At 41.0% G+C, this 26078-nt stretch overlaps 1 protein-coding gene across 20 annotated transcripts in view; it reads left to right on the forward strand.

The window, feature by feature from the left end:
- Positions 1-26078, forward strand: part of LOC126353762 (serine/threonine-protein kinase tousled-like 2) — a 538693-nt gene that overhangs the window by 480277 nt on the left and 32338 nt on the right. For 14 of the 20 annotated variants that reach the window (XM_050002826.1, XM_050002821.1, XM_050002825.1 and 11 more), the window contains 2 exons: positions 15683-15773; positions 16220-16479. In XM_050002826.1, the coding sequence (XP_049858783.1) occupies positions 15683-15773; positions 16220-16479 (351 nt within the window). Of the gene's footprint in view, positions 1-13093; positions 15361-15682; positions 15774-16219; positions 16480-26078 lie in introns of those variants that run through there. The other 6 variants (XM_050002839.1, XM_050002835.1, XM_050002834.1 and 3 more) reach the window with 6 other exon arrangements.

The raw sequence follows: 26078 nt of genomic DNA on the forward strand, positions 1-26078 counted from the left end.
AACTGTCATGTAATTTGTACACTAATTTCCTCTGTGTTCTTCACACTTTCCCCCTCCCCCCCCCAATTTACAATTTATTTCATTTGTGAAGCGCCATATTGTTACATAGTGTTGGTTTGTACTTGCCATTCCAGTTGCGTACTCCGAAAGCCTAGGTAGTCCGATTAAGAAGACAAGCTCGTATATGGTTTCCAACTGGCAGGGAGGAAAGGTGGAGGGGCGGGAAGTTCACTACTGTTTCACGTTAACAGTCCACTGTACAAAAGACACCAAGATGCCTTTCTGAAAAGAATACGAGAAATAGATGGAGAGAAAATAGTTGAATTTTATTACTAATGTATCAGAACATAAAGTTCAGGGAGACTGTGTTCCACTCCTTTGTTCAGAACTAGTGTTTCATCCGGGTCAGGATAGGACTAGAGGATAAATTGCATTGGCGTTGACTGCGTACTGATTTTAGAACGTCACAGATTCCAAAATCAAACAGCGTAGACAACTGAACCCGAACTTTTCCGGAGCAATGGTTTGTGTTACTGCAACTCACATATCCTGAGCGGGTCAGTATGTGAAACTGAAGAAATAGAGAAAATTTAACCCATGGTACTTTTTTAAACAATTGGATGTGTGAATATGCTCGTTTTTGTAACAGTTGCGTATTTTTGAGGGACATATTGTTCGAAGTTGTACAAAGCTGTACAGACTGGAAAGACTTTTTATTAATACTTCTATCTCTGTGGTCACCTGATTTAGGTTTTCCACGATGTTCTGAAAGTTGTTACTGTCTCACGTTGAGCTCTTCTCCATTCTGCCAACTATACTACAATTTTCCGTATTTGGACTAATTTGCGTAAAGTTTGGGATTCTTTCAATTTAGTCTGATGTGATATCCTGTACAGAGCATTAAAATGTACCTTCCTTTCCATAGAGTGCGCTATAGAACATTTGTAGGTATCGAACCACGATCGTGGAACGTCAAATTGGAGACGACAGCGATGACGTCAGGGTGTCGGTCTAGAGTTGTAGGAGCGTAGGCAGTGGAGAGCTGACAACAGTGACCACATGATGGCGACTGCGACTGCAGCGCGGCGCCGTGCCGGACTCGCGACCCACCTGCGCCGCGCCCGGTAAACCGGATCCCGAGGTTATCGGCCCGCTGCCCCTCGCCACCACATAGTTCACGTTCCTGTAATCAGGCGTCGCGCCAGTCGCGCCCCCTCGCGCCAGATAAGGGAAGCTGCTGTCTGCCATCTTGCCGCCGCCACTGCTGCAGCCCCGCGCCGTTGCCAGCTTCCGGCCTCGAGTCACCCCCCCCCCCCTCCCACCCTTACAGTACCGCCCCCTGCTAGGCTAGCCAACTGCATTTACCTCCCATCCTTGTAATATCTATTTCGTCATTCTTTCTGTTAGGAGGAATAACCAGTCGTCTGCAGAAGTACATCCCTTACTATACGGAGGCTTTGGGTTCGTGTCCCTGCTTTATCCTGGCAAACTTCTGATCTGCATGACTGCCCTACAATTCGCACCTCAGTACCTGGCAGATGGTTCATTGAAACACCGTCAGACAACATCTCTGCAGTTCAACTCTCGAATAGCACGCGGGAAAAACGAACACTTAAGCCTTTCTCTTTTGTGTCACACTGATGATTTTTTCCTTATAGGTGGCGGTTAGAACAATAATTTTGCAGGAGCAAGTTGGTGATTGAAAATTCAAGAAAAGATCTCGCCGCAACGAAGCACGCCTTTGGTTTAATGATGGACACTCCAACTCGCGTATCATAACCGTTATCCTCTCTCCCCTACACTGCGACTGTACAAAACGAGCTGCCCTTCGAACTTCGTTGACGTCCTCCGTCAATATTATCCGATTAGGGTCCCTTACCGCGTATCAGTAATCCGGAAGAGGACGGACAAGCGTAGTGTAAGCAGTCTCTTCAGTAGATCTGTTGCATATTCAAAGCATCATATCAATAAAAAGCAGTATTCGCCACAACATTTACTATTTGACGATTTAAGTTGTTTGCAATTTTACCACATAGATATTTAGATCAATCAACCAGCTTCAGATTTGTGTGATTTATCATGTATCCGAAATTTAACGGGATTGTTTGGAGTCAATTGCTAGTTTCGGCGCCATGCAGAAATCTTGTCTAAATCAGTTTGCAGTTGGTTTAGATTTTCTGGTGACTTTATATTAGACTGTGAAAGGCAGCTTCATCCGCAAACAATCTAGGAAGGCTGCACAAATTGTCTCCTAAATAGTCTGTATAGATTAGGAACAGTAGAGGGCGTTTAACTCTTCTTTGAGGTACGCCAGATATCACTATTCTACTCGATGAGTTTCGTCACTTACTGTGAGCTGTGTCTTACCTGGTAATGCGACAACAACACTAATTCGACAGTCAAGGATAACTTTGAAAAAGAGCGTGATCTGGAGTAGAATTACAGTTTCCTGTAAGTTAGAAACTGTGCGCTAATGAAAGAACGCGAAATTAGGAAAGGTGATGGTTCTTGAAAGCGTTCTATAAGTGGAGAACTTCATGTGAGTATAATAAGACAAATGTTTGTTATTTTATGCGTAAATACACCTAGAGGAAAAGACGGATATACAAGTATAGGTCAGTGATCACCTGTTTCGCTCTATTAGAGAAGGTCTCCAGATGATTCATAGCTGCAGAGCAGCCTCTTCGTTTAAACTGCTGTGCGCGGCGTCCATAAGTAAGGTACATAGAACACTAGTGGAAAAATGCTCCTTCCTAGCACAAGAAACGTGAATACGGTCCTGTTTAAAAATACTCTTGAGTGAAATTGGGGTATCAGCTGCTTCGTTCTGCCTTCCTCAGCCCCTTTAAAAGTTTTCCTAAAAATGTTGGTATACAAACATATTCTCTTTAAAATGCAAGCACCGCTCATTTTCACACACTACTCTAAGTGTAACTCGTTCACATCCACTAGACCATCACTGTAAGTCGCTCATACTCGTCCACTCCCACTTACATATTCTCACTCACTCATTCATTCAGCCCAACTCATGAGCAATTTGTCATCCCTTTCTGTACTTTTTTTTTCGCCTCGTTGTCGTTGACATAGACTGTGCCTCTGATTATCACTGGCCCTCACTTACTTCCACTTTCTCCTTCTCTTTATTCCTCTCCCACTGGCACTGTCACCAACACTCTTTTCCTAGCACTGTTCTGTCATTGTCAGTTACATGCCATTGCCATTATGCTACTCTGTTTCTCTCACGTTGCCATTGTCTCTTTTGCTCTTTCTATACCACAACCACTGTCTACTACCTTCCAGTACTTCCCCTCCTCTATCCCACTGACACTACATTCATCTCTCTCAGCATAAAAAAAGCGCGAATATGATCGCATGCCAAACTTTTGGGAAAAATTTTCAGTGGTTCTGACGAAATTAGATCGAGGCAGATGGAACCCCACTTTTCAGTTAGCCTTTTAATAAAGAGGAGCTCCAATAGGAACATTTTCCGGCTGGTTTCCCTTCTTTTCCCTGCTACTGCAAGGCACGTCACTCTTACGAAAAGAACTTTGTGGTTCAGTAAAATTTTGATAGTTATGTGAAACTCAAATAACGTAGAACTAATTTTACACCTCAATCAAGATTTTTCGCTCCCAAAAATTTTGCATGTGCTTCAGTACTACAAAATGGGGTTTCCAGAACCTTTCTGATCATAAAGGCATTTGTTGTGCATAGCCGTCTTGGAATCCGCGGCTCGGTCTGGTATGAAAAAGTGGTAAGAAACAGAATTTTTGGGTTTTCCAAGGAACCGCCGACGAACTAATGGTGCCTCCATATCCGCTACGGTCCATCGTAGACCACATCAAATGCAGAAAGAACCAACCGGTTTGCTCCATTTGCTTGAACAGGAGGAAGTGGTGCAATATTCACTCTTTGACCCTGTACTATAGATAGTGACACGAAAGCGACCCCTCTGCTATGTGTACAAATGTTCTCTAGTTAAAGGGTATCCAAAACATTTGACTATACCTTTCTGTCACCATCAGAACCCACGGTATAAGTCCCGAAAGACTCCCGTTTTTGTGCGCGGCATTTTGGAACATACTAGTTAGCGCCTGTTTCTTTGGTAAAATAACCAGCACGACGTTCTTCAATATATATAGCGGAGGTCAAGAAACAGCTGAAGAAACCTTGTTCCAACCTAGTCGCCAAATAATGTTAATTAAACTGAAATGATGTCTGCGTTACCTGTCGTTACACATGTTTGTCTGGTAGATCCCCACTGACTGGCATGATTCACATCTCCTGGGTGTCTGATAGAGTTTTGATCAGTCAGGGAATTGGCTGGATAAAGGACGACACAATTTAACTTAATTAAAAAAAACTTTTAAGTGAATAGGAGTACTTCTTAAAAATACGCTGCATAAGATGATAAAAAATCGAATTCTTTAGCGTTTTGATCTAATTTGCTTGGAGAGGATGGGGCGCTTAGATTCAGAATCTACACTCGGCTATCGTATTATCATTTCAGTTACCCAGTTACTTATTTTTGACCTTAAGTGGTTCATGGGTCCAAAGTCGTCGTTGTATTGTTCGAAGACTATATTTTGCTCCTTAAAGTTTGCTGAGAGGCTCCTTTTACTCTCGAGAGGCTTAAAGGAGTAAAGATTTTCCCTCAGCGTATAGTGAAAGTGGCCCATAGCGTGAAACTTCTCTGATGAGCTTAGGGGAAGTTGCGCAGTTGCGCCTACAAATTTCGTGCACTCGGTGGAATGTCGAAGCTTGTTGTCAGTTGGTTTCTATTATCGTTATTATTATTGTTGTTATTATTATTATCATCATCATCATCATCATTGTCGATGATTATGATATTGTCGGTGGTGGTAGTAGTAGTAGTAGTAGTAGTAGTAGTAGTAGTAGTAGTGCTGCTGCTACTACTACTACTACTACTACTACTATGTCTGTATGTACTAGTAATTTGATGCATATTGCCACAGCAATCCGCATGTTCTTTCGTCGTTTATCTGAGTCGTCTGGTAGGCACATCAATGATGCACAGCCGATTTCTTTTTGTGTCTTACATGTGTCCCTGGAGAAATTGTCAGTATTCAGGGACATCCATTCAGACCAAAAGCCGTGTAAACATGGGCTGTAAAATGGCTGTCTTAAGAGCTATGAGCACTTTGTTCGTCTTCGCTACAGTTACAAGTGCTCATAGCTCATAAGGTATGCTTTTTAGAGCCTGTGTTTACCAGACGTTTTTGCTTCGAATGATCGTTCTTGTCATGTCCCAGAATATTGACATTTCCTCCTGGTACACTCTGTATACAGGGTTTCTATAAACGATTCATTTGTTTTCAGAGTTCTAAATTCTCCGAACTATTACATCTACAAATATGATTGATTGCATGAGCAGAACCATTAATGTACCAAGTTTGTATTTGCTCTGTACAAATGTTCTATGTGTGCCCTCTGGTCACACGACACACGTGCAAGCGGTAGTCAGATTGTTTCATACCTTATGTAGCAACGTCATGTCAGTGGCCATCACACCAGCACTGATGCCTTCTGTGAGCTGTTAACAGTGGTCCTGCCGGTGGGGCTACGTAAAACTATCCAAAGTGTACCCACAAGGAAAAGTGTCACACTGCATTAGGTTACACGACGTGGGGGGAGGGAGGCGGGCGCCAGCAAAAGAACAGAGCCAGATCATATTCACATTCACGATTAAGCCAAATCCAGTAATGCGTAAATTCTTCGTTTAGAAAGCTACGAACATCGATGCTCCTATGACGGGGTGCCCCGTGTTGTTGGAAGATGCAATTCTCGAGAACAGCGGTCATTTGGGGAAACAACCTCAACTGCAACATATCATGGTAAGAGGAACCCGTCACAGTCTTCTCCACAAGAAAAACGGCCTACGTTGTGCTGATTAACCTTTCCGGATAAATGGAAGGTTGCTTTGTCGCAGAATATCAGCTTGGAGGCTAAATGTCCATCTTCAGTTGCCTCCTGCATTATGATGCAAAATTGAAGGCGCCGGCCACCAGTTGGTGGGTATAAAGCAAAGTCGGTGAGTTTACACTTCTACGCATGCATCGGTCATATTTTTAAAAGTAATACTTACGAAAATATAGAACATGGAAAGCAAATGAATTTATGTTAGCACTGTATATTTGTCTCTAATTTTACGGAAGTAAGTTGTGGTATAGTGAAATTAATAGTTTGTTAAATACATTTGCTGTATTGTTTCAGCAAACGAGTGTGTAAAGCGTATTATCTAACCATAAGAATCATTTTCCAGTTCCTTTATCTACGTACGTTAGCGCCACTTAGTTTTGCCTTACGCCACTGCGTAATATTCCGTTTGAGTCGAGCCACGGAGCTCAGTGTGTATCGAGGCGGCGGAACTCGCCTGACCGGAAGCTTCACACGGGCCGTTTCACAATTTGTGTAGGAGAACAGGGGCTTCAGTAAGTTACTCCTCTCCTGGATTAGTACAGGCTGGTGCTGCAACTCAACGTTGCTCTAACCCAGCCAGAAGTTTTTTTGATAAGTTTACCATTGCATGTTTTGTGGTAGCCATTTGATTGGTGTAACATTAGGGTGTCTTACCATTTATTTTAATAATGTGAATGCGGCACAGGATTGACGCACCTAGAAATTTTACGATTTCTCTGTTCAGTGTTTTAAATAACCGAAAGTTTGGGTGTCATTCCTTCAGTTGTGAGAATAGCCAGATTTTTTTGGTAGCGGCGTTCTGGCGAGGGTACTGCAAATAAGTAGTGCAAATCGAATCCTAGACAGCTTTTAGTCACTTGTTTTTTCGTGACCAATGTGATATCGTCTTCCCAAATATAGTTACTATGCATTCACTACTCATTGGTTAATATAGGATACATGGCAACGGGATACACGAATGTAATTCGAGGATACGGTGTTTCCAACGTCCTTGCACGGCTTAAGTTTTATTTTACTGATTTTTTAAAATAAGGGATAGTTCATTATTTTCCTCTGTACGGTGAATCCTTTGTGTCTAAACTCCCGTTTCCTCATGACGAAAACGTGAAAGCTTTACCCTGTGTTTCTGCAATTGTTTTCTTGGAATTTAGGCAGCCGTTGTCTCACAACCACGTTGCGCGCCTGAACGATGGTTTGATCCTAAACTAAAGCACTTCGATCCTGCTATTTAAGAATAATAACTACCAGCGGAGAAATGCTCCTGTCGGAACACAAAGGTGATTATGTTCCTCTTTAAAAGACTCTGACAGGAAAGTGGAAAACCAGCTGCCATGCTTCAATCCTCATTCCGCCTTCCTGACCAAAAATTTTGGTATGCGCTGTTTTAACGCAGAACATTTTAAATCATTTTACCCAGCCTCTCTCTCTGTGTTGTTACGCCTTCATACTCAGCATCTCCGTCTGACTGCCAGGGTCTATACACGTCTCTCACAGGGTCTCCTTTTTCTCCTATTGATTTACAGTACATCCCACTGCTACTGTCTCCTCTCTCACTTATACAGTCTCCTTTTGTCTTTCTTTCCCACTGCCACTGCCTGTCCCGTAACTCGGCAACTCAAAAGTTTAGGGAGGTCAAAATTATTATTTTCCGTACACCCGCGTTTTAAAATTTCGGTCCAAAATGCGCCATTCCCTATACCTACGTGTTAAAGTTAGCCAGTCTGGATGGGGCCCACTCATATCTTTTTTCCATTTGCACTGTCTCTTCTCTTTTTTGCTCCCAGTGCTTCTGTCTCCATCCTCACAATTGATAGTTTTCGCACTCAAAAATCATGGTTTTTCGAGGTTTCCTCGAGAACCGCCTATGAACAAGCGGTGTTTTATAAGCCGCCTAAGGTCTGTGGTAGACAAGTAATGCAAAAGATTTTCTTAATTTATGTGTTCTGGAGGTAGTGTGTAGTGTTTAAATTTTGACCCTATATTGTAGGATAACCGCAGTATGTCCTTCCGACAGGTGTACAAATGAGCGCTAGGCGTAGGGCTACCCAAAACACTTGAACGTTTACGTCTGTGACAGTAGAACTCGAAATATGATCCCCTGAAAAAAATAGCATTTCGCCAGCAGCTTTTTGGGACACTTTGTTACCGTGCACTGTCGTGCATGGACCGATTCTTACGTGCGCTTGTATGATTTTGCTTTTGCTAAATTTCTCTGTTACTGTTTTATATAAAATAAACCGAAACTGAAATTGCAACAGTCTGATGCTCCAAGCACAGTGTTTGTATTTCCGTTCTCGTTTTTCATTGATTCTATAACTAACTACAGTTACAAGGATGGTTTATACAGTCATAGTCCGTTTTTTTCCCCCCTTTCTTTTCACCATCGTTCCCTTTTTAACGATTGGTTGTTAACGCTGATGAGGTCTGTGCGTGCGTTTTACATCAGGAATTATCATAGGTGTTCTTCGGATAGCAGATGGCAAAAATTCAGTATAATGACTAATGACGTTTTGAATATGATTGTCCTCTTATGAACCTAAGTTTTCTTAGTTTATTTGCAGTTGTAGTGCCTTGTTTTTTCACCTCAGTTGCCCAAAACTTCTTCCACAGCTGAGTGTTGCGTATTATGGTTCAATATGGCTTACGTTACGCCTAAAGTAGTAAAGATTTGTTTCCGTTCATTCAGTTCTTATCAGAGATGTTTGTTTCTTATATTCGATTACAGCTTTATGTCTTCGCATGATCTACAAAAAAACGAAGTATCAAAGATGGTAGACTTTTTTTCCCTCCTTGTGTAAAATAGTGCCTTTAACGGATCTGTTTAGTTGTTAACGGTTAAAAGGTTACATTGACCGGAATTAGTGTTTTCCTAATGTGCTAACAGCATTTCGAATTCACTGTTTAAGAAATGTGGCACCTCTGTCTCATAAAGTAACCACAGACGTTGTTGTGCCTGTACTCTCTATCTCTCTCTCTCTCTCTCTCTCTCTCTTTGTGTGTGTGTGTGTGTGTGTGTGTGTGTGAGAGAGAGAGAGAGAGAGAGAGAGAGAGAGAGAGAGACGTACTGAATGACTGCGAACGGTTCGTTGTGTGCGTTGCTCGTCCCCGTATACCTGCAACTGGTTCCAACCGACCCTCGGCAAGCGTCTGCCAGCTTGACTATTGTTCGCCCCCTGCAATGCCCCTCGCGCAACCCCAGGCTGCCACCACTCACCTTGGTCTTGTAGTGTTTAGGCGTCTACGTTCTTAAGGCGGACTGCTTGCGTACTTCCTTCCAAAGTGCCGGCTTTCACTTCGCTTCTTCCTATTTTTAGAGCAGACGAAACAGCACTGTGCCCTATATTGTTAATCTCCTACTCAGATTTAGTTTTCAGGTTAAGATTTGTTTTCAATTAAATCTGCCACATTTTTGAAGATGTAGGATGTCGACATGGAAATTTGACTTAGTGTTGCAAAGTACTATAGAAATCAATTCAAGGAAGTCGGGTGTGTAGGATCACAGGGTCAGCTTCGAAGAGTCGCACAAAGAATAATGAGCATAAAAATTATCATCGGATTGATCGGACATATGGCGGGCATTGTAAACGTCTGGTTCGTGGCCCGTGGTCTACAGTATAACACCACATGTTGACACAAAGGTCTCCCATTTACTGTGGGCAGCAAGAGAAATTGTTTATGAGCCTTTAGCTGGCTCAGAGATGAGCTAAATATCAAGTAAATTTTAGTATAAGATCTAAAGCCGGAACTCTTCTGCTCCGCAAACAACTTTCAGGTGCAGAAATGTTGTTTATCTTCGTGCTCAGGTCACTTTACATTGTCTACTTCGAAGAGCATTCTGTAGTAGTTACGATAGTAGATACTCAGTTTTCCCACGTTTCCCCTAAATCGCTAAAGTCAAATGCCCGGATATTTGATTTAAAAACTACACTTCCGATTTACTTCCCTATCCCAACGTCGTAGATGTTGTCAGTAGAACGTTGTGGTCTAATCTTCTTCATACGTTTTGTACTACCTACAGAACCTTCTAAATAACCTGGACATATAGCTTACAATTTAAGGACGTACGCTCGTGTTAAACGCTCTTTTGTTCTGCGATAGGCCCTAGATTCAATTTATCGAAATAGGCGGGCTGTAGTTCCGTGGAACTGACAACTGTTATTACAAGATTTCTTGCACTTACAGGGTGAGATTACGAGGGCGCTCCATTGTTCAGAGCACCGATTTCTTTGGGTATCGTCATTTCGACTATTAAGAATTTCAACGCCGTTACTTTTTTTTCCAGATGAGATACACGTTAGAGTATACAGTATGCTTCATGGAATTTCATACTTTTTTTTTTTTTTTTTTTTTTTTTTTTTTTTTTTTTTTTTTAAATACGTAACTTTCCTTATGTATTTCAAAATCCTTAACGACTTTCTTCAACGATTTTCGGAATTTCATGCCTTCTCATCGATGAATTTCATTGGTTTTTATATTCAGGTTTTCTGTTTTGATGAATGTTACTTGTAGAAAAAATTGTAGTTTGGAACTAATGTCTTAATCACGTTGGAAAATGGAAGAAGGGCGGTCAGGGGGGGGGGGGGGGGGGGAGGGCGGGCGCTGGAGGATGAACCCAAGATAAAGGGCATCGTCCCAACGCCGAGGGCACTGGGGAAATGGAGCATAGTCTTATTTAGTAAGGTTTCTTCGAAAACATGGACGTAAGTCTGGTTGATCGAATTTAGTTAGAGTCGAACGCGAATACAACCTTACAACACTTAACCTGGATAATCTGCACGGTTTGCCGGTTTTAAACCCGGCTTTTCCCAAAACGCGAGTTCTACTTCCCTTCAGCAGAGAAGCAAAATATCTCAAGTGCTAACTGTAACTCGATTCTCGTAATTCCGTACATTAGTTGAAGCGAATGTATTACGTAAGCGAAATTAGTTAAGAGACGTATTTCCCATAATTAAAAACCATAATAAAAGAATATTCGTAATCCTGCGTTAACTATTGGAAATTTAAACAGTCATTCGTTCATAATGGATACTACTAGTTAATCATTGTTGTGAGCTTCAAAACATATCCGTGAAGTGGATCTTTTCATGTCCCGTCTCTTATCAGCAATGAAATTCTGAGCCATCGAGAATCCGGAGCCAAAACTAGAAATCGTGATGACTTTTCTTCTCGTGACGACAAAGCGATTCATGAACTAGCAACAGCTCATGCCAGGACGACGCGCAGGATTAGCCTTGTGGATGTCTGTGTCAGTTCCTCGACAGCTAAAGTGAATCGTGATTTCTTTTACATCTGTCTTCCTTCTGAGCGGCTAAACAAGACTTCTAAATTTTAGCCACGCGTATCTTCGAACGTGTTTATTTACTGCTACAGATGAGAGCAGGTAAATCAAGCCACGTTTCTTTCTCGTGGGAAAATTTTCAAACCCTTTTTTTAAAGTTCGGAGTGTGTGTGTGTTGCTGGTAGTAGGGCGGTTTGGAGTATGTTGCGACCAGATACGTAAAACGCAGTCATTGTATGTGTTACCAATATTCATTAAACCTTGTAGTTTGGCTCTCGGCTCATTTGATGTGTCCCTCTGCAAAGGCTGCGTACGCCTCTGGGCTGGAACGCTCGGCAGGAGAGCACCGAGCAGCTCTGTGGGAACGCCAAGCGTAGCGAGCACTGCAGCGGGGTTCGATTACCCGGCCTGGCCCCACCTCCACGCGCATTCTTTACAGCCGGCTCGACGGAGTGTGCTCTCTGCTCACTTGCTCTCTTTGGAGTGCTGACGTGTTGACAAATCTCGGGCGAGCCGTTCTCTAGTCTGGCGCATGTCTAAAATCTCTTGTTTTATTTTAATGTCTTATCGCACCATAAAGTGTTATTTTGAAGGCATGCGAGAAACTAGCCCAGTTCCCTAGTTTTCGATGGTGATTGCGGACTTAACTGTGTATAAAAAAGAAAATACTCGTTCCTCTTATTTTGAGCTGCTTTCGATAAGTAATGCCTTTTAGGGAACTGTTGTGTGGGAGAAATTTGAACTTGGTCATCATGCCTTGAAGACAACTCAGTGGTGATTGTTTCCTAAATACTCAAACTAGATTTTCGTCGCTTCTAATTAATCGTAGTCGCAAGGCGCCAGACAGCTGATATGCAGTGAAATTAAGTTAAAGGTAGCTTGTCTGGCAGTCTGCCGACCAATTCTGAATTAGGTTCTGGAACAAATTATGCTTGCTTTTTCTATACACTTCTGATCTATGTTTCACTAGTAATGAATTTAGATCAGTGGTTACTTTGCCTTCGAATGTTTACGTTAAAGGCCTGACCCATTTTTCATTGCTGTTTTCGAAAGGGCGCCAGCAGAAGCACAAGAATTTATTAAATATTTAGTGTTAACTAGAACAGTGTTAATTTTTACGCTCCAAGTTTTCCCCTGAGAAATGAGGTGCGTGTCTTTGCGCCCATTCCTTTCCATTTATTCAAGTGTTCTATAGCGCCACTCGCTGTTTTGAACACGGAAAGTTGGCCTGTGCATCAGTACTTCGCTAGTCATGGCTGCTTTTAAAGTGGTGGAATCATGCATACTTTCAAGCTGGTTAAGTAGCGCGTCCTAGGATGTTTTACTGTAGTAAAGAGCTTTTCACTCTGAATATCTTCAGATTTTCTCGTTCTACTAGAGGATCGTAGGCATCAAAGCCACACTGCAGTTGGTTGCAATCTTGAATTCACGAATTACGTTGTTAAGGAGCATGAAAAAATCGTATACTCGTTCGCCCAGCCACAATTTTGAAATGGCAGTTTAGTGCTTTTAATATATTATTTTAGCAGATAACGTTTGTACGTAAATGTAAAAAAAAAAAAAAATGCGTATATCAATGACTTATGGTAAGAGCATACACAAACAAGTCAAGGCCACACCTGTTTACAGAGGGCTGTTGAAATTAGCTGCGCAAATAATCTATAATGTAACAAAGCGGGATGATACGCTATATCTGCTTTCAGCGTTTAAATCCACACAATTTTGAGAACGTGTTGTGAAAATATTAGACATTTTAGTATTGGCACTGCCGGCAGATGGGAGATGCGTTCGTTAAGTTTCGGCAGGCAGAAATGGCGGCTGCTTTATTCGCTTCCTAATTGCCTGGCGTTCCAGGCGGTACACGGGAGTCAATCCGGGTGTTGGAGTGTGCGGGAGAGGAGCGGCGGAGGTGGCTGCGCGAGGAGGGGGAGGGAGCGGAGAGGTGGGGAGAGACAGAAGGGCCGGACACACACGTGAACTGCCATTGGCCGGCACTGCAGGCCGACGGGTAAATTTAGCACTACTTCCCATGCACTCGTCTCTCCGCTGGTCGAGATTACCAATTAAGCGGATTTAGCAATATTTGCCATTCTGTGCCCTTGTCTTAAAACGAGAGGCGCCTATCGTCAGTAAAAAGTTGGCTGGCATGTTGCTTCCGTGGTGACAGAAGCCTTCGTAGCGCGTCGCTGTTCCCGCACCGCCGACCGTCCGTGAAAACATGCAGCTGGCACAGTGGAATCGATACCGGCAAGAGCTCACGTACGTCGACGGGGAAGTCGCCGTCCAGCCCACGGTTAGTAGGGGAAAACAGCGCTGCGTAAAGCAAGGCGTACACAGGGACGCCCGCAGCTGTCGGAACAACTACTGCTGCTACTGCTTGTGCGCGGGCTTGACACACTTCCTGGAGGGGAAGTAGTAATCCCTACATTACTGACACGCGCGTCATTAAAAGTTCTGGCCTCGAGGCTTGACTAGAAGCGCTGCCCTGCCGTGGCTCGGTTTTCGTAGCGCCAACACGAGCAGTAGTAGGCGAGCCGACAGCCGCGGACGCCCCGGCAAGCGGGCTGGCTTTGTAATCAATTAGGGCCCGAAGCTGTGTGTACGTGCGCGTGCGGTGGCAACAGCGCATGGTTGGCCAGCTGGGCGCCCCGGCGTTGCCGCAGCTAGCGGCGGAGACAGCGACGGCGAGACGAGCGGGGCGAGCCGACGGTGACGGCCGCGCAGGGCCACCAGGGCGGGCCGCACGAATTGAATGGCATTGCGCCGCCGCCACCGCCGCTAGCGGTTGCCATGGCCGCCGTCGCGCCCTGCTCGCGCACCCTTCGCTCGCAGAAGCAGCAGCTATGACGTGCGCCGCCGTATCTGTGATGGACAGCATGGTGCGCTCCTTCCTGCTCACCTATTGGGAGTACCAGAAGGTAATTAGCGGCCACTGACCGACCGGTTTCTGCGACCGTGGGAGGCCGGGTGACTACACAGGACGACTGTGACGATGCGGCGTGCTTTCTGCTGATCATGTGGTGGACGACGAATTGTGTAACTCCAGTGAACAGAAACTAAATACAGTGTGCACTCGTCTGGGTAGAATGTCTGTTTTTGCTATGCTGGCCGTCATGGTGTTTCATGTTAGAGCAACCATCAAGACAGGCAGGAGTCACTAACTTTGTGCTTTCGAAAAGCAAAATAAAAACATTGTTGCGTACATATGCGTTACACTCGCAGCTTGCCACCATTGATTTTAGAGCTTGCTCAGTCAATGTCGGAATATTTCCCTCTCTGTCCCGTTGAGGAGTAGGTAGGGGGCACGGCCGGAGGAGGGGCGACCCTGCTCGTATAGTCAAGTGTGTTGTATATGCTGCTGCTGCCGCCGCGCGATAGGCATGGCGCGGCGACATCTTGCCCTCCTGTATTCGCGTCGCCGCTGTGACCTGTAGCAGTATGAGGCGGATTCCTAAATCGCCACCTTCGCTGTTACGGAAACAAATATGGCCGCCCGCTCTTCCGCTGCTCCTGTGCGTAACTCGACAGTGCAGCGGACACTGTTATCTTCTGCCCGTATTGTTTTAAGTGTGTGCGTACGTGTGTGCCAAGAGAATAGTGCACTTCTTCACATTCAATTCCGCCGACCGTCGGTTGCACTCCGATGAGATCGGCAGTTCCTGGAAGTAAATACAGTAGTGGTAGCAGTGTCGTCTTTTAATTCTGCGCTTGTCATAGAGATGTAGCCGAATGTGACCGTGTGTAAACGCGAGTGAATATCTGGAAGAAGGTCGAGATGGGCGAACGACTCTCCCCTCTCCCGCATTTCCTCCATTTTGTCGTGAATCTGATCCATCAGCCGTAAATTTTGTTCTGATCGTAACTATTATCAAGTGTTGTTACTTAAGTTTATTCATACAGGAACAGATCATACTGAAAATGTGTAACGCTAAAATGTTATGTAGATCGCCGTTGTGTATGGGCATATTTCCTAAAACTAGGTTATAAACACATTGATGGTAGCTATGTTCTTAACCTTCAGTGAAACTGTGAAAAGATAAGTGAGGCCAGGCCTCGACCTAGAAGAATGCCACCAGCTGACTGGGAGTTTCGTATGAGAGTCATCAGACTGGAAACCTACATTTATGAAATGATTTTCTGTGGTACGTTATCAATATATATATGTTGATTATTCGGGCGTAATTACAGATATTGTCATAATTTTGTTACTCAGAACTGAGCCGTTTATGCCAGATGTGTGTCTTTCTTGTTTAACTTTACAGTAATTACATTTATAATGAAAGTCACATTTCATCGAATATTCTTTAGCCTTGTCACTTTCATTCTGTTGATTCACTATAAATTATTATGGAAGGTTATGATCAAAACAAATGATATTTTAAAAATATCAGTTCCCCACTTTCTAATACTGACAATTCTCTTAAGCTTGGCAAATGCACACACTAATTTATTTCCTCTCTTCAGATGTCAGCTGGTTCTCAAATTCAGATGGCACCACAGACAAATGTCAATTCGGGCCAACCAGTTCATAGTCAAGACTCCAATATGAGTACAGGTAAGTTTTAAAAGAAATAATTTGTTCTAGTTTACGGACAATTAAGATTTATCAAATGCAACAAATCTTTCCTGTGTTCTTGATTTTCCATTTAGTCTCCTTACTGTAATGTTAGTTCTATGGCAGACCTGACTCATAGTTTTAATCTACACATGTTTTACTAATTTAGTTTCATTCTTTCACTGATAAGATTATCATTAAAAGGTAAATGCTGAGTGAAATCCAGTTGATACACTGTCATTCTTGACTGCATATATTGTGACTAATGTAGTCAGCAATCAAATATCACTATTGACATATAATACATTCAAAACTCCCTTTACAGTGTTAGGACAGTGGACATAACTTTGTAGAATGTAGCGAGTAAGGAGAGGTATTTAGGAGAGGGACATATTAAAGTGCTACTGTCTGTAGTGTTTGCTAAATGTGATAAACATTTGTTTCAGGTTCATCTCACAGTGACAAAGAGGTGGACCCAAATACTCCAGAGAAACTCCCTCGTTCAGCTTCAGAGCAAAGAAAGCGTAAGCGAAAGGTGGATGATGGAGGAGGAGGAACGGTTGTGGGTGCGGGAGTACCTGTGGGGGCAAAGGGGGCAAGGGCAAGTGACAACAAGAAGATGACAGAATATTTCCCAAAGCATGCGAGCAACAGTCCGATTAGGCACGGGGGCTCTAAAAGTCCATCACCACAGCAAGGGTTTATGGTAAGTGTATGCACAGCTTTTATGCATTATAATTTTGAAGCCACTCCGGACTGTCAATTTAGACAAACATAGTGTTCGTTTTAACCAGAAGTTTTCTTCTAAAACAGCAAATATTATGTAGTGGTAAACAGTTTGTTGCTATAATCTGCGAAACATTTCATGCTATCATGTAGGGTGTTCTGCAGTCCCTTTCTGTATGTACTTGGCTCCTGAATAATGTAAGAAAAGGGGAGCAACAAAACTGATCAGCTTTTTTAGTGATTTTTTTAACATGCCATGTCAGGTGTTTGTGTCCTGTGAAAATTATGTGGGTGGAATAAAATGGAAAACATTAGCATTTGTGGTTGAGTTGCATGGAGTAAACAGTGTGGAATGTAAGTGAAGCTTTTATAAGAAACCAATGTGCAAGAATCAAGGTTAAAAGTTGGGAGGCAATATAGGAGTAATCTTTCAAATATAAAGGACAGAATAATAGTGCTTAAGTCCAATATGTTTGTGTTACATAAATTTCGTTAGTCTTAGCTCTTCAGTAAAATTGAAATTGCACATAAATTGCTTAACTGTGAATATTGTTTTGAATTAGCACACTTGCACAGTATGTAGTGAAGTCACTCAATGTAGGCCATTGTTGCAAGTATTAAGTGTGACAAGTTGTTGAATGACAGTCCTGACATCTTACGTGTGGTGCAAAAAGAGTTGCCAGCTACAAACTCGTGAAAAGGGTTTTATCAAAGTATTTGTCAATAGTAATGTCTACTATGTCTTGTACAATTCAGTATACGCAATCGTGACTCAAAATTTGTAATTTTACTGTAAAATTTAAACGAAAGTGAAATTTTGGTCTTTGGGAGAAAGTGAAAATATTTTTATAACGCATAGTGTAGTGATGCCTGCTCTGCTTACTAAAATGTTTCTACAGTAATATTTTCCTTCTTTCACAGGCACAGTTTACCCCTCCTCCAGCTGTCAGGCTGATGTACCTCAACGAAACTCTTAATTGGGTTTCTATGAGTTTAGTAATTTCAAGAAAGATACTTTGGAATAAAAAAGCGATCTAAAATTTTATTACAGCTACTATGAATTACAAATATTTTCATTGATAAACTTTAAGCGCAGTATTATAAGCCAGTCCTCTTGAACAGTACCTTCAGCTAACTGAAATATTGTTCAAGCTTGTTCTTAATGTTGATTACTGTCACTTATTTTGTGGAAGTGGCTAACGTTTCAGTTTTGTGAGGTAACATTCACATGGTTCTGGCTTGTGTTTGGAGATACTGTGTTACAGACTACATGCGAAAAATACCTTTTCTGACTAATAATCTAGGCCTCATTTCACGCTTCACAAAAGGAGACACCTGTTGTATGTAATAAATGAGATGATATGTTTCCAATTGATCTGCTTCTGACTTCAAAGTAATAATGGTTTACTTAATGTCTCACACAAACATCAATTGCCAAATGGTTTATCTTCTTCTCATTCTTACATTTGTTCATAAATGTGTGAATTGTGATGTCATTGCTGGAGTTGGTTATAACTATCCAATTAAAAAAAATATATAACCTTTGACAGTATCACTGCCATTGCATTCTTTTATAAAATGCTTTCATCTTCTCAGTCTTAGCATCATTCTCTGGTCTAGTGTCATCAGATGTTCAGTATTGATCAGTTGTTAACTGAAATAGATGACCTGAAAGCTGGAAGGCGTCATCGTACTGGCAGACTAATTGGCAGTGTGATAAGACACGGGACATGTATTTGAGAGGATGGCAGTTCAAATCCCTATCAGGCCACCTAGACTTAAATGTTCTATTTTCCTAATTTGCTTATGGTGAATACTGGAATGGTTTCTTAGAAAGGGAACGGCCAATTTCTTTCCATATCTTTTGCAGACCTGACATTGTGCACTGTCTCAATGATCTTCACATTGATGGAGTGGAGAGCATGATATACTTTGTTGTTTTGTTCACAAATGGAGGGCCCTCAGTAGTGTCTCAAATCCACAATTCCCTTTTATTTAGTTATACTTAATTTGTACTTGTTAGTTTGTCAAAGGGTGGTTCATATAATGTTTAAAGGGATTTGTAGTGGTTGAAAAACCAAAAACTTTTATAATATTCATCATTATTCACTACAAAACAGGCACATAGCCCCATTTCAGCATGATGGCAGTGTTGCCACCGTAATATGGCACCTTATTCCATTATTCTTAAGGCATCGAACAAGCCCTATGTTACAAAGTGACTTTAAACGAAATGAATATTTCTCCAATTATCAATATTGCTGAAGACCAATTTTCAGTTTGATTCAGGAGATCAAAATTACGTTCTTGACCTTTCACTGGTTGTTGGTTCTGTTAGACTGCAGATCGTGTTTCGGTTGACTTGGGTTTACATAGAGCAGAAATACTAAAATGATATAAAAATGTAAACACTAAAAAATTAACATTACAGATAAAATGTGATTCACATGTATATTAAAAGATTGCATTTTTATCACAATTACAAATCTGCACTAGACTTTTTCAGGGGAAAGTCTTGCAACTAACACATTTGTATCCATGTTTTAATTAATATCAAATTGAACAATGTTGTCTGGGTGAGATCTGTTATCTGTATCAAAGTATTTTGACCTTGTGAATTGACTGTGATCCTTCAAATAATCCAGAATGCTTATCAAAAACGTCGGCCGCAGTGGTCTCGCGGTTCTAGGCGCGCAGTCCGGAACCGTGCGACTGCTACGGTCGCAGGTTCGAATCCTGCCTCGGGCATGGATGTGTGTGATGTCCTTAGGTTAGTTAGGTTTAAGTAGTTCTAAGTTCTAGGGGACTGATGACCACAGCAGTTGAGTCCCATAGTGCTCAGAGCTATTTGAACCATTTTTTTGCTTATAAAAAGAAAAGTTTTAACTTGGTTTGAGCTGTGCTCCCACATCAGGCTTTGCAGGACTATTTCATTGAGGTAATCCCCAACAAACCTAGAGTCTGACTACAAATAAAAGGTGGTTTTGGCTTCCAATAAATGTTTGTAAAGCTGAGCATAATTTCTAACAGAAAACCCAAATACAAAAACTTGAAAGGCATGAGGAGAGCTGGTAATGTAAGTACAAGTAAAGACAAATATAGTAGGAGGCAGAGAATTTAAAGTAATTTTATGTAGTCAAAAATTACAAAGGGACCAACTGTTGTTAAAATTTAGGTTATGATGAACTTGGGACCTTCCATCTGAAACGGTAAATTGTGACTTAGTAGTGTTCCCAACCAATCTTTGATTTATGAAAAGAGCAGAAAATTTAAGAGAATTGTATCACATTAACTCCTTACCTTCCTTTCATTGTAACTAAAGATTGTTAGCATCTAGTAGACACTATGAACAAAGTGGCAATGTGGTAAAGGTTTTGAGACAAAAGGAGACAAGTTGGATTCATTGATATCTTCCGCAGAGGCTAGCTGCACGGTTTGCGGTGTCTTGCCCCAGTTTGCACAACTCCCTCACCCCACACCGCCAAAGGCAACCCTCAGGCGTGTGCGTGTGTGTGTCATTAATGTAAGTTAAAGCTAAATTAAATAATGTGTAAGCCTAGGGACTGATGACCTCAGCAGTTTCGCCCCGTAGGAGCTTAACACAATATTGATACCTAATACATTCCTTCAGCTTCCAGCAGTAACATAATAAATCAATATGCAACTGTCTCTTATAATCGTGAATATCTCGGCAATCAAAGTATCTAGTACATCTGTGGGAATGCGAAGGTTTCGCCCGAGATGGTTCTTGATATTAATGCCTTTAGACCTGTCGAAAAAGTGAAAGTATCAGACCACTGTGGAATTGTAGGGGTGTTTATAGGAAGGTGTAATGTAGTTATCGTGTTCTACAGACTGTAAGATGCTGTAGACCATAAGACACACCATAATTTTTAAGCAATTTGAAAATAACATTTTTACCATTATTAGATTGCAAAGCTAGAATAAAAAATTCTTAAGTTATAAAGCTGAACTGACCTCCAAACGCCCTAAAAAATCATCTGAACTTTCCTCCTCCGTCATCGTCCCCCTCTTCATATATAAGATGGTCTTCACTGCCATCGAGAGCAGTGCTTATGTCATGCTTCTTGACAGATTTAACAATAATGTCTTCTCTCACTCTAGACCACACCTGTTTTATCCACTCACACACTTGTTTGACTGTAGGTCATTTTAAAGCTCCCTTCGGCATGAATTCATATTGGGTTTCATCCATCTTCCATTCCTTTCTCACATTCACTTTAAAGTCTCGATAAATAGAAATCAGGAGGTAGCAGTTGTTAAGTCCTCCCACGAGAATAAGGGCAAGCTCTGTTTTTTCCCTATTTCAGTTTCTCTTTCACCGAATTTTCCAGATGATGATTAAACTGATGTATCACAAGAAGAGAACTCTTCTTCAATGAAGCACCTTTCCTTCTCTCCTGCACTTTGCTAATCTATAATTTCATATCACCTTCATTTATCCAACCCTAATCATGTACGTGACCACCACTACCTGGAGGTAAATCAGTAGGTTCTGCCATTTTGTTCTTAAAAATGATTATTGGATTAAGTTTCGTACCGTCAGTACAACATGAAGGGACAACACTGTAAAGCATTTTTTCATGTTTACTTTATTTTTTTAGTTAGTTTTAGCGCCTTTCATGTCAACATTTCTGTTAGTCTATACTCAATGTTTTGGCTTAGTTCCACACTGGTTTTGTTTTATGTTGGATAATAATGTGATGGAAAGATAAAATATTATATTCATACTCTTGTGGCATTTTCTGAGATACTTTGGTTTCAGTTCATATGCTAAGTCCGTGACACTTCATAAACCTGTAGCACCAGCTCACTCCACCTTTAAAATTTGTTAATTTCCACTGTGGCTTAGGAATGTGTATTCGAATCATTTTTGTATTAATTCCATTGCCACTTTGGCAGCATCCTTGAATCCATTTCATTACATCAAGTTTTGGTCATTTTCCATTCAGTCCTCTATTAGCACAGTTCATCAATTTATTTATTTTCAGTTATTCTTCGCTAGCGCGCCAATCACAAAACGGTTTTTTTTGTTGGTGGAGGGCTGAAATGCCTCTGTCAGCCTCTCGGCTGCTCTGTTTCCATGATGTTCTGCATATGCTATTTCTTTCAATTTATGGGCAAAATCATATAAATACCTTTTATTTTTTTCCATTACAAAAGTAACTCCTGACAATATTGTCCTGTTACCAGTAACACAAGTATTGTGAATATCTACAACTCATGTTCGTCACAGTGCACTGCTACTGCCAGTTGAGTCCAATGTTTCAAGATAGAGAGAAGTTACTAGTGACATCAAATATATGGCCATTTTTAAGAGTGGCAAAAATTTTAACTGAAACAGTTGAATTTTAGAGGCAATTTTTCGAAGGAAAAATGCATAATATAATCCATAAAATTACGATAGATTACACAGTCTGTGGTGTCAACAAAACTTCCATCTCAGTCTTACCTAGACCTTAGGCTGTATTATAGATATCTCCATTTACTGCCATTTGTGAGAGCATTGGTTAAAGGGAGTATTATTGCAGACTTCAGTATACAGAATCAAATAATTTTTGGTGTATGCTAGAAATTTTACTTTGAGAAGACCATGACCATGGTGCTGCTCTAATTATATCAAGTCTGAACTTGTGCAACCTGCAATAATCTTGCTGACAGAAAATGAAACTACTAGCATTCTTTTTTACTTATTTGTAATCTAAAACTTCCATATGCTGCTATAGTCTTGTCCACAGTAGTGCCTATGGAGGATGGCTATAATGTTCAAATGTTGGAAAAAGGATATGAAAGAACTTTGCTGTAGCTGCTTAAAACCCAACTGCTTTGGAATGTCAGCCCGATGTTCAAAAATCGGCATGGGAGCTGATGTGGGCATTACTCCACAGTGCCAACCTCAGCATGGTTCTAGGGGATGTAATTTGCAGATTGCCTTCCTAGGGAGAGGAAGAACACAATTATGTCCTCTTCTCCCCCTCCACCCCCACCCCCCCCCCCCCCCCCCCCCCCCCCACACACACACACACACCACCACCACCACCACCACCACCACCACCACTACACTCAAATACACTGCATGAAACGTTTGATCACATACACATTAAAACAGCTTGTGGTTAGGTTTTGGGTCAGTAGTAAAGACTGTTTTCCTGAAGTCTGTCACTTAGCACTGTGAGAGTATATTTTAGCTATAAATCTTTCTTACAGAATATATAATTTGTTATGAATTCAATTTTTTTCCTCCAACCATTTTGAACTTTAGGTGGAAAGAACGAGAGCTTGTTGATGTCAATCAAATATTTGTATCTGTCACTTGTCTATAACTTCAAACTATGGCACTGGCCAAAAATGGTTTCTAGCAAAAGAACTCATCTTCATGTATCTGTACATGAAATGTGAAATTGTTAGCAGCTGGCATGTAGTATGCTGCTTGAGATGACAGAGAAAGAATAAAATGTCTGATCCCATGCAGTCATCAACTATTTGATGTCCACTGGTGGATAAAGGCAGCCTCTACACTTATCCCTAGAGCAGGGTCTTGAACTGTAAGTGTCAATGTTCATGCAAAGTTTCTGATATCGCCCACTAACCTCACATTAGGTTGTGTGGGTGCCGCAAGGTTCGGTCTTAAGTCGTCTGCTGTTCTTAATATATATTAATGACTTGCCGTTCTGTATTCACAAAGATGCAAAACTGGTACTTTTTGCTGATGATATAAGTATAGCTATCACGCCCAACAGTCAAGAATTAACTGGTGAAATTGTAAATGTTTTTCAGAAAATCATTAAGTGGTTCTGTGCAAGTGGGCTCTCATTAAACTTTGACAAAACACAGTATATACAGTTCCACACAGTAAATGGAATGACACCATTAATAAATATAGACTTTGATCAGAAATCGGTAGCTAAGGTATAATAGTCAAAATTTCTACGTGTATGCATTGATGAGGGGTTGAACTGGAAAAAACACTAAGGATCTAAACTACTTATGCTATTAGGGTCATTGCAAATTTTGGTCATATACATCTGAGTAAATTAGCTTACCATGCCATTTTCATTCTCTGCTTTCGTGTGGTATCATATTCTAGGGTAACTCATCATTGAGTAAATGTGTTCATTGCACAAAAACGTGTAATCAGAATAATTGCTGGAGCTCATCCAAGATCATCCTGCAGACACTTCTTTAAAGAGCTAGAAATCTTCACTGTAGCCTCACTATATATATATTCACTTCTGAAATTTGTTATTAACAGTCCAAAGGAATTCAGAAGTAATAGCAGTGTACATGGCTACAACACTAGGAGAAAGGATGATCTTCACTACTCAAGGTTAAATCTAACTTTGGCTCAGAAGAGGGTAAATTATGCTCCCACAAGAGTCTTTGGTCACTTACCCTAATAGCATCAAAAGTCTGACATATCCATATATCATTTAAAAGGAAATTAAAAGAATTTCTTAATGGCAACTCGTTCTATTCATTAGATGAATTTTTGGATATAGTACGTAATAAAAAAATTAAAAATGTTGAGTGTCAGGTAATATTTGGTCTACTGTAATATCTTGTATAGACACGTTCCACATCATTACAAAGTATCATATTCATGATCTATGGAACAAGCACTAATCTAATCTAATCTATCAGATCTTGGAATTACGATCGGTTTCACCACATGCTCACCTGTTTACATGTAGTCACTTCACTTTCATTAGAGCCATAATTCCAATGTTAACTCATTTTGTTCTGTGGTATATTTCTTCTCATTGCTCTGCAAATATTTCCCATCAGGCAGAGCAACCATCTGTTTTTTGTCTTTTTTTTCCTATTGAAAATGTCTCATTGCCAATAATGATAATGTGAACTTCTTACCTTCTCATTTAACACACATTACAATTCTCATTTAGATAATTTGTATCTAGTTTATAGACAATTTCTACCTACAAATAGCAACTGTCCATTCAGTTGCCAGATTCAACCGTCCAAAGTAAAAAACAACTTTGTGAAATCAGACATGGAAATTCAAGGTTGTAATATCAACAGCGTTATGAAAAGGATAGATTGTTAATTATCATAAAGATGACATGTTGAATTGCTAACAGGTGCAAGGAAAAGACTATTGTACGCTGAGCTTTTGACCAGTACACCTTCAGAAAAAACACACGTTCGCACAAGCAAGCATGCCTCGCGCGCGTGTGCGCGTGCGTGTTGAGAGGGGGGGGGGGGGGGGGGGGAGAGGTGTTAAGAGGACTTTGGCTAAAAGCTCAGTCTTTCTGTTGTGCCTGTCTGCAGGTCAATTTGCTATCTTTACAGTGAGTAGCAATCTATCCTATCCATAATATCAACAACTTAACTGATTCTGACACATTGTAAATTTTTAATTTCTATATGTGCCTTTTACATTATTTCTGTTACGTATTTTCAGGCCTACTCGCATACTTGCTGTGTCAAGTTTTCCATTTGTTGTTTATCTGCATTTGAGGTGAACATTATAATGTCATTTGCAAAAGCTGGTTCATATGTTTCATTGGCGCACATTCCTTCTTAAGTTTTCAAGTTTAAGGAACATAAATCTTGATCAGAATAGTTTTGTTCATAAGGAATATCTGTGTTGAACACCGCTTTAAATTCTTAATTTCTCACAGACAGTCTAATAGAATATGTAGATGTGACGTATCCATTCTTCAGTATACTGACATATATTGAAACAGGGAATTATTTCTCACGGGCTGTTGGAATGTCAAGACTTACTTTCCTTCGTTTTGTGAAGGATGTGTTTAATCCCGTCCTGCTCTTCGTAAACCTACTAATTTATTGTCTTTGTTTTTTATGGTATACTTTCTTTTCCATTGGAAATACCTTGAATGAAAGTTACTTTTCAGACACTAATATGCAGCAGGTTGCTGTAGAGCATAAGCAGTGCCTGGTTTCCTGGCTCGTACTAGCATTTTTCTATTCTGTGAAGTCTCAGCTGGACAGGTGAACTGAGTACATTGTTCACTGTGGTTTCTCTGCTACTATAGACCACATGTATGTGTACAAAAGGGGCTAACACACTGAATTTATTAAACATAAGAAAAAGTGGAGATACTTCAACTGATTCAAGCCAACCAAATTTATTCTAGTGTAGTAGTACACAGTTTCCCATATTAAGCAGTACTAGAATTTGAAGCCATTCTCTGGGCATTAAATCTTGGCAGCATAATTTTTTTAGCAATTACAAATTATTATTTTATTGCTGCTTTTCAAACTGCCCTTTTTTAGCAATTACAAATTATTATTTTATTGCTGCTTTTCAAACTGCCCCCTTAATACCCTCATTCCCAGTTGAATACATGTGTACAGTGGTCTAGGAAACAACTGTACTGTGATTGAGTAAAGGGGACCATGAAAGGATTATTTCCATTTAGAGACTTATGAAACAGTTGAACCAAAGAAACCCTGATAACTACCTGCAGTGATAGTATGCTTTTGGTGTTGTAGCAGATTCGATGATTCTGTTTCTTAGATTAGAAATCCTAAAATAACTCGTTCACCCATCACGCTGATAAAACAACATACATT

Source organism: Schistocerca gregaria, chromosome 3, assembly GCF_023897955.1.
Source record: "Schistocerca gregaria isolate iqSchGreg1 chromosome 3, iqSchGreg1.2, whole genome shotgun sequence".
Classification (NCBI taxonomy): Eukaryota; Metazoa; Arthropoda; class Insecta; order Orthoptera; family Acrididae; genus Schistocerca; species Schistocerca gregaria.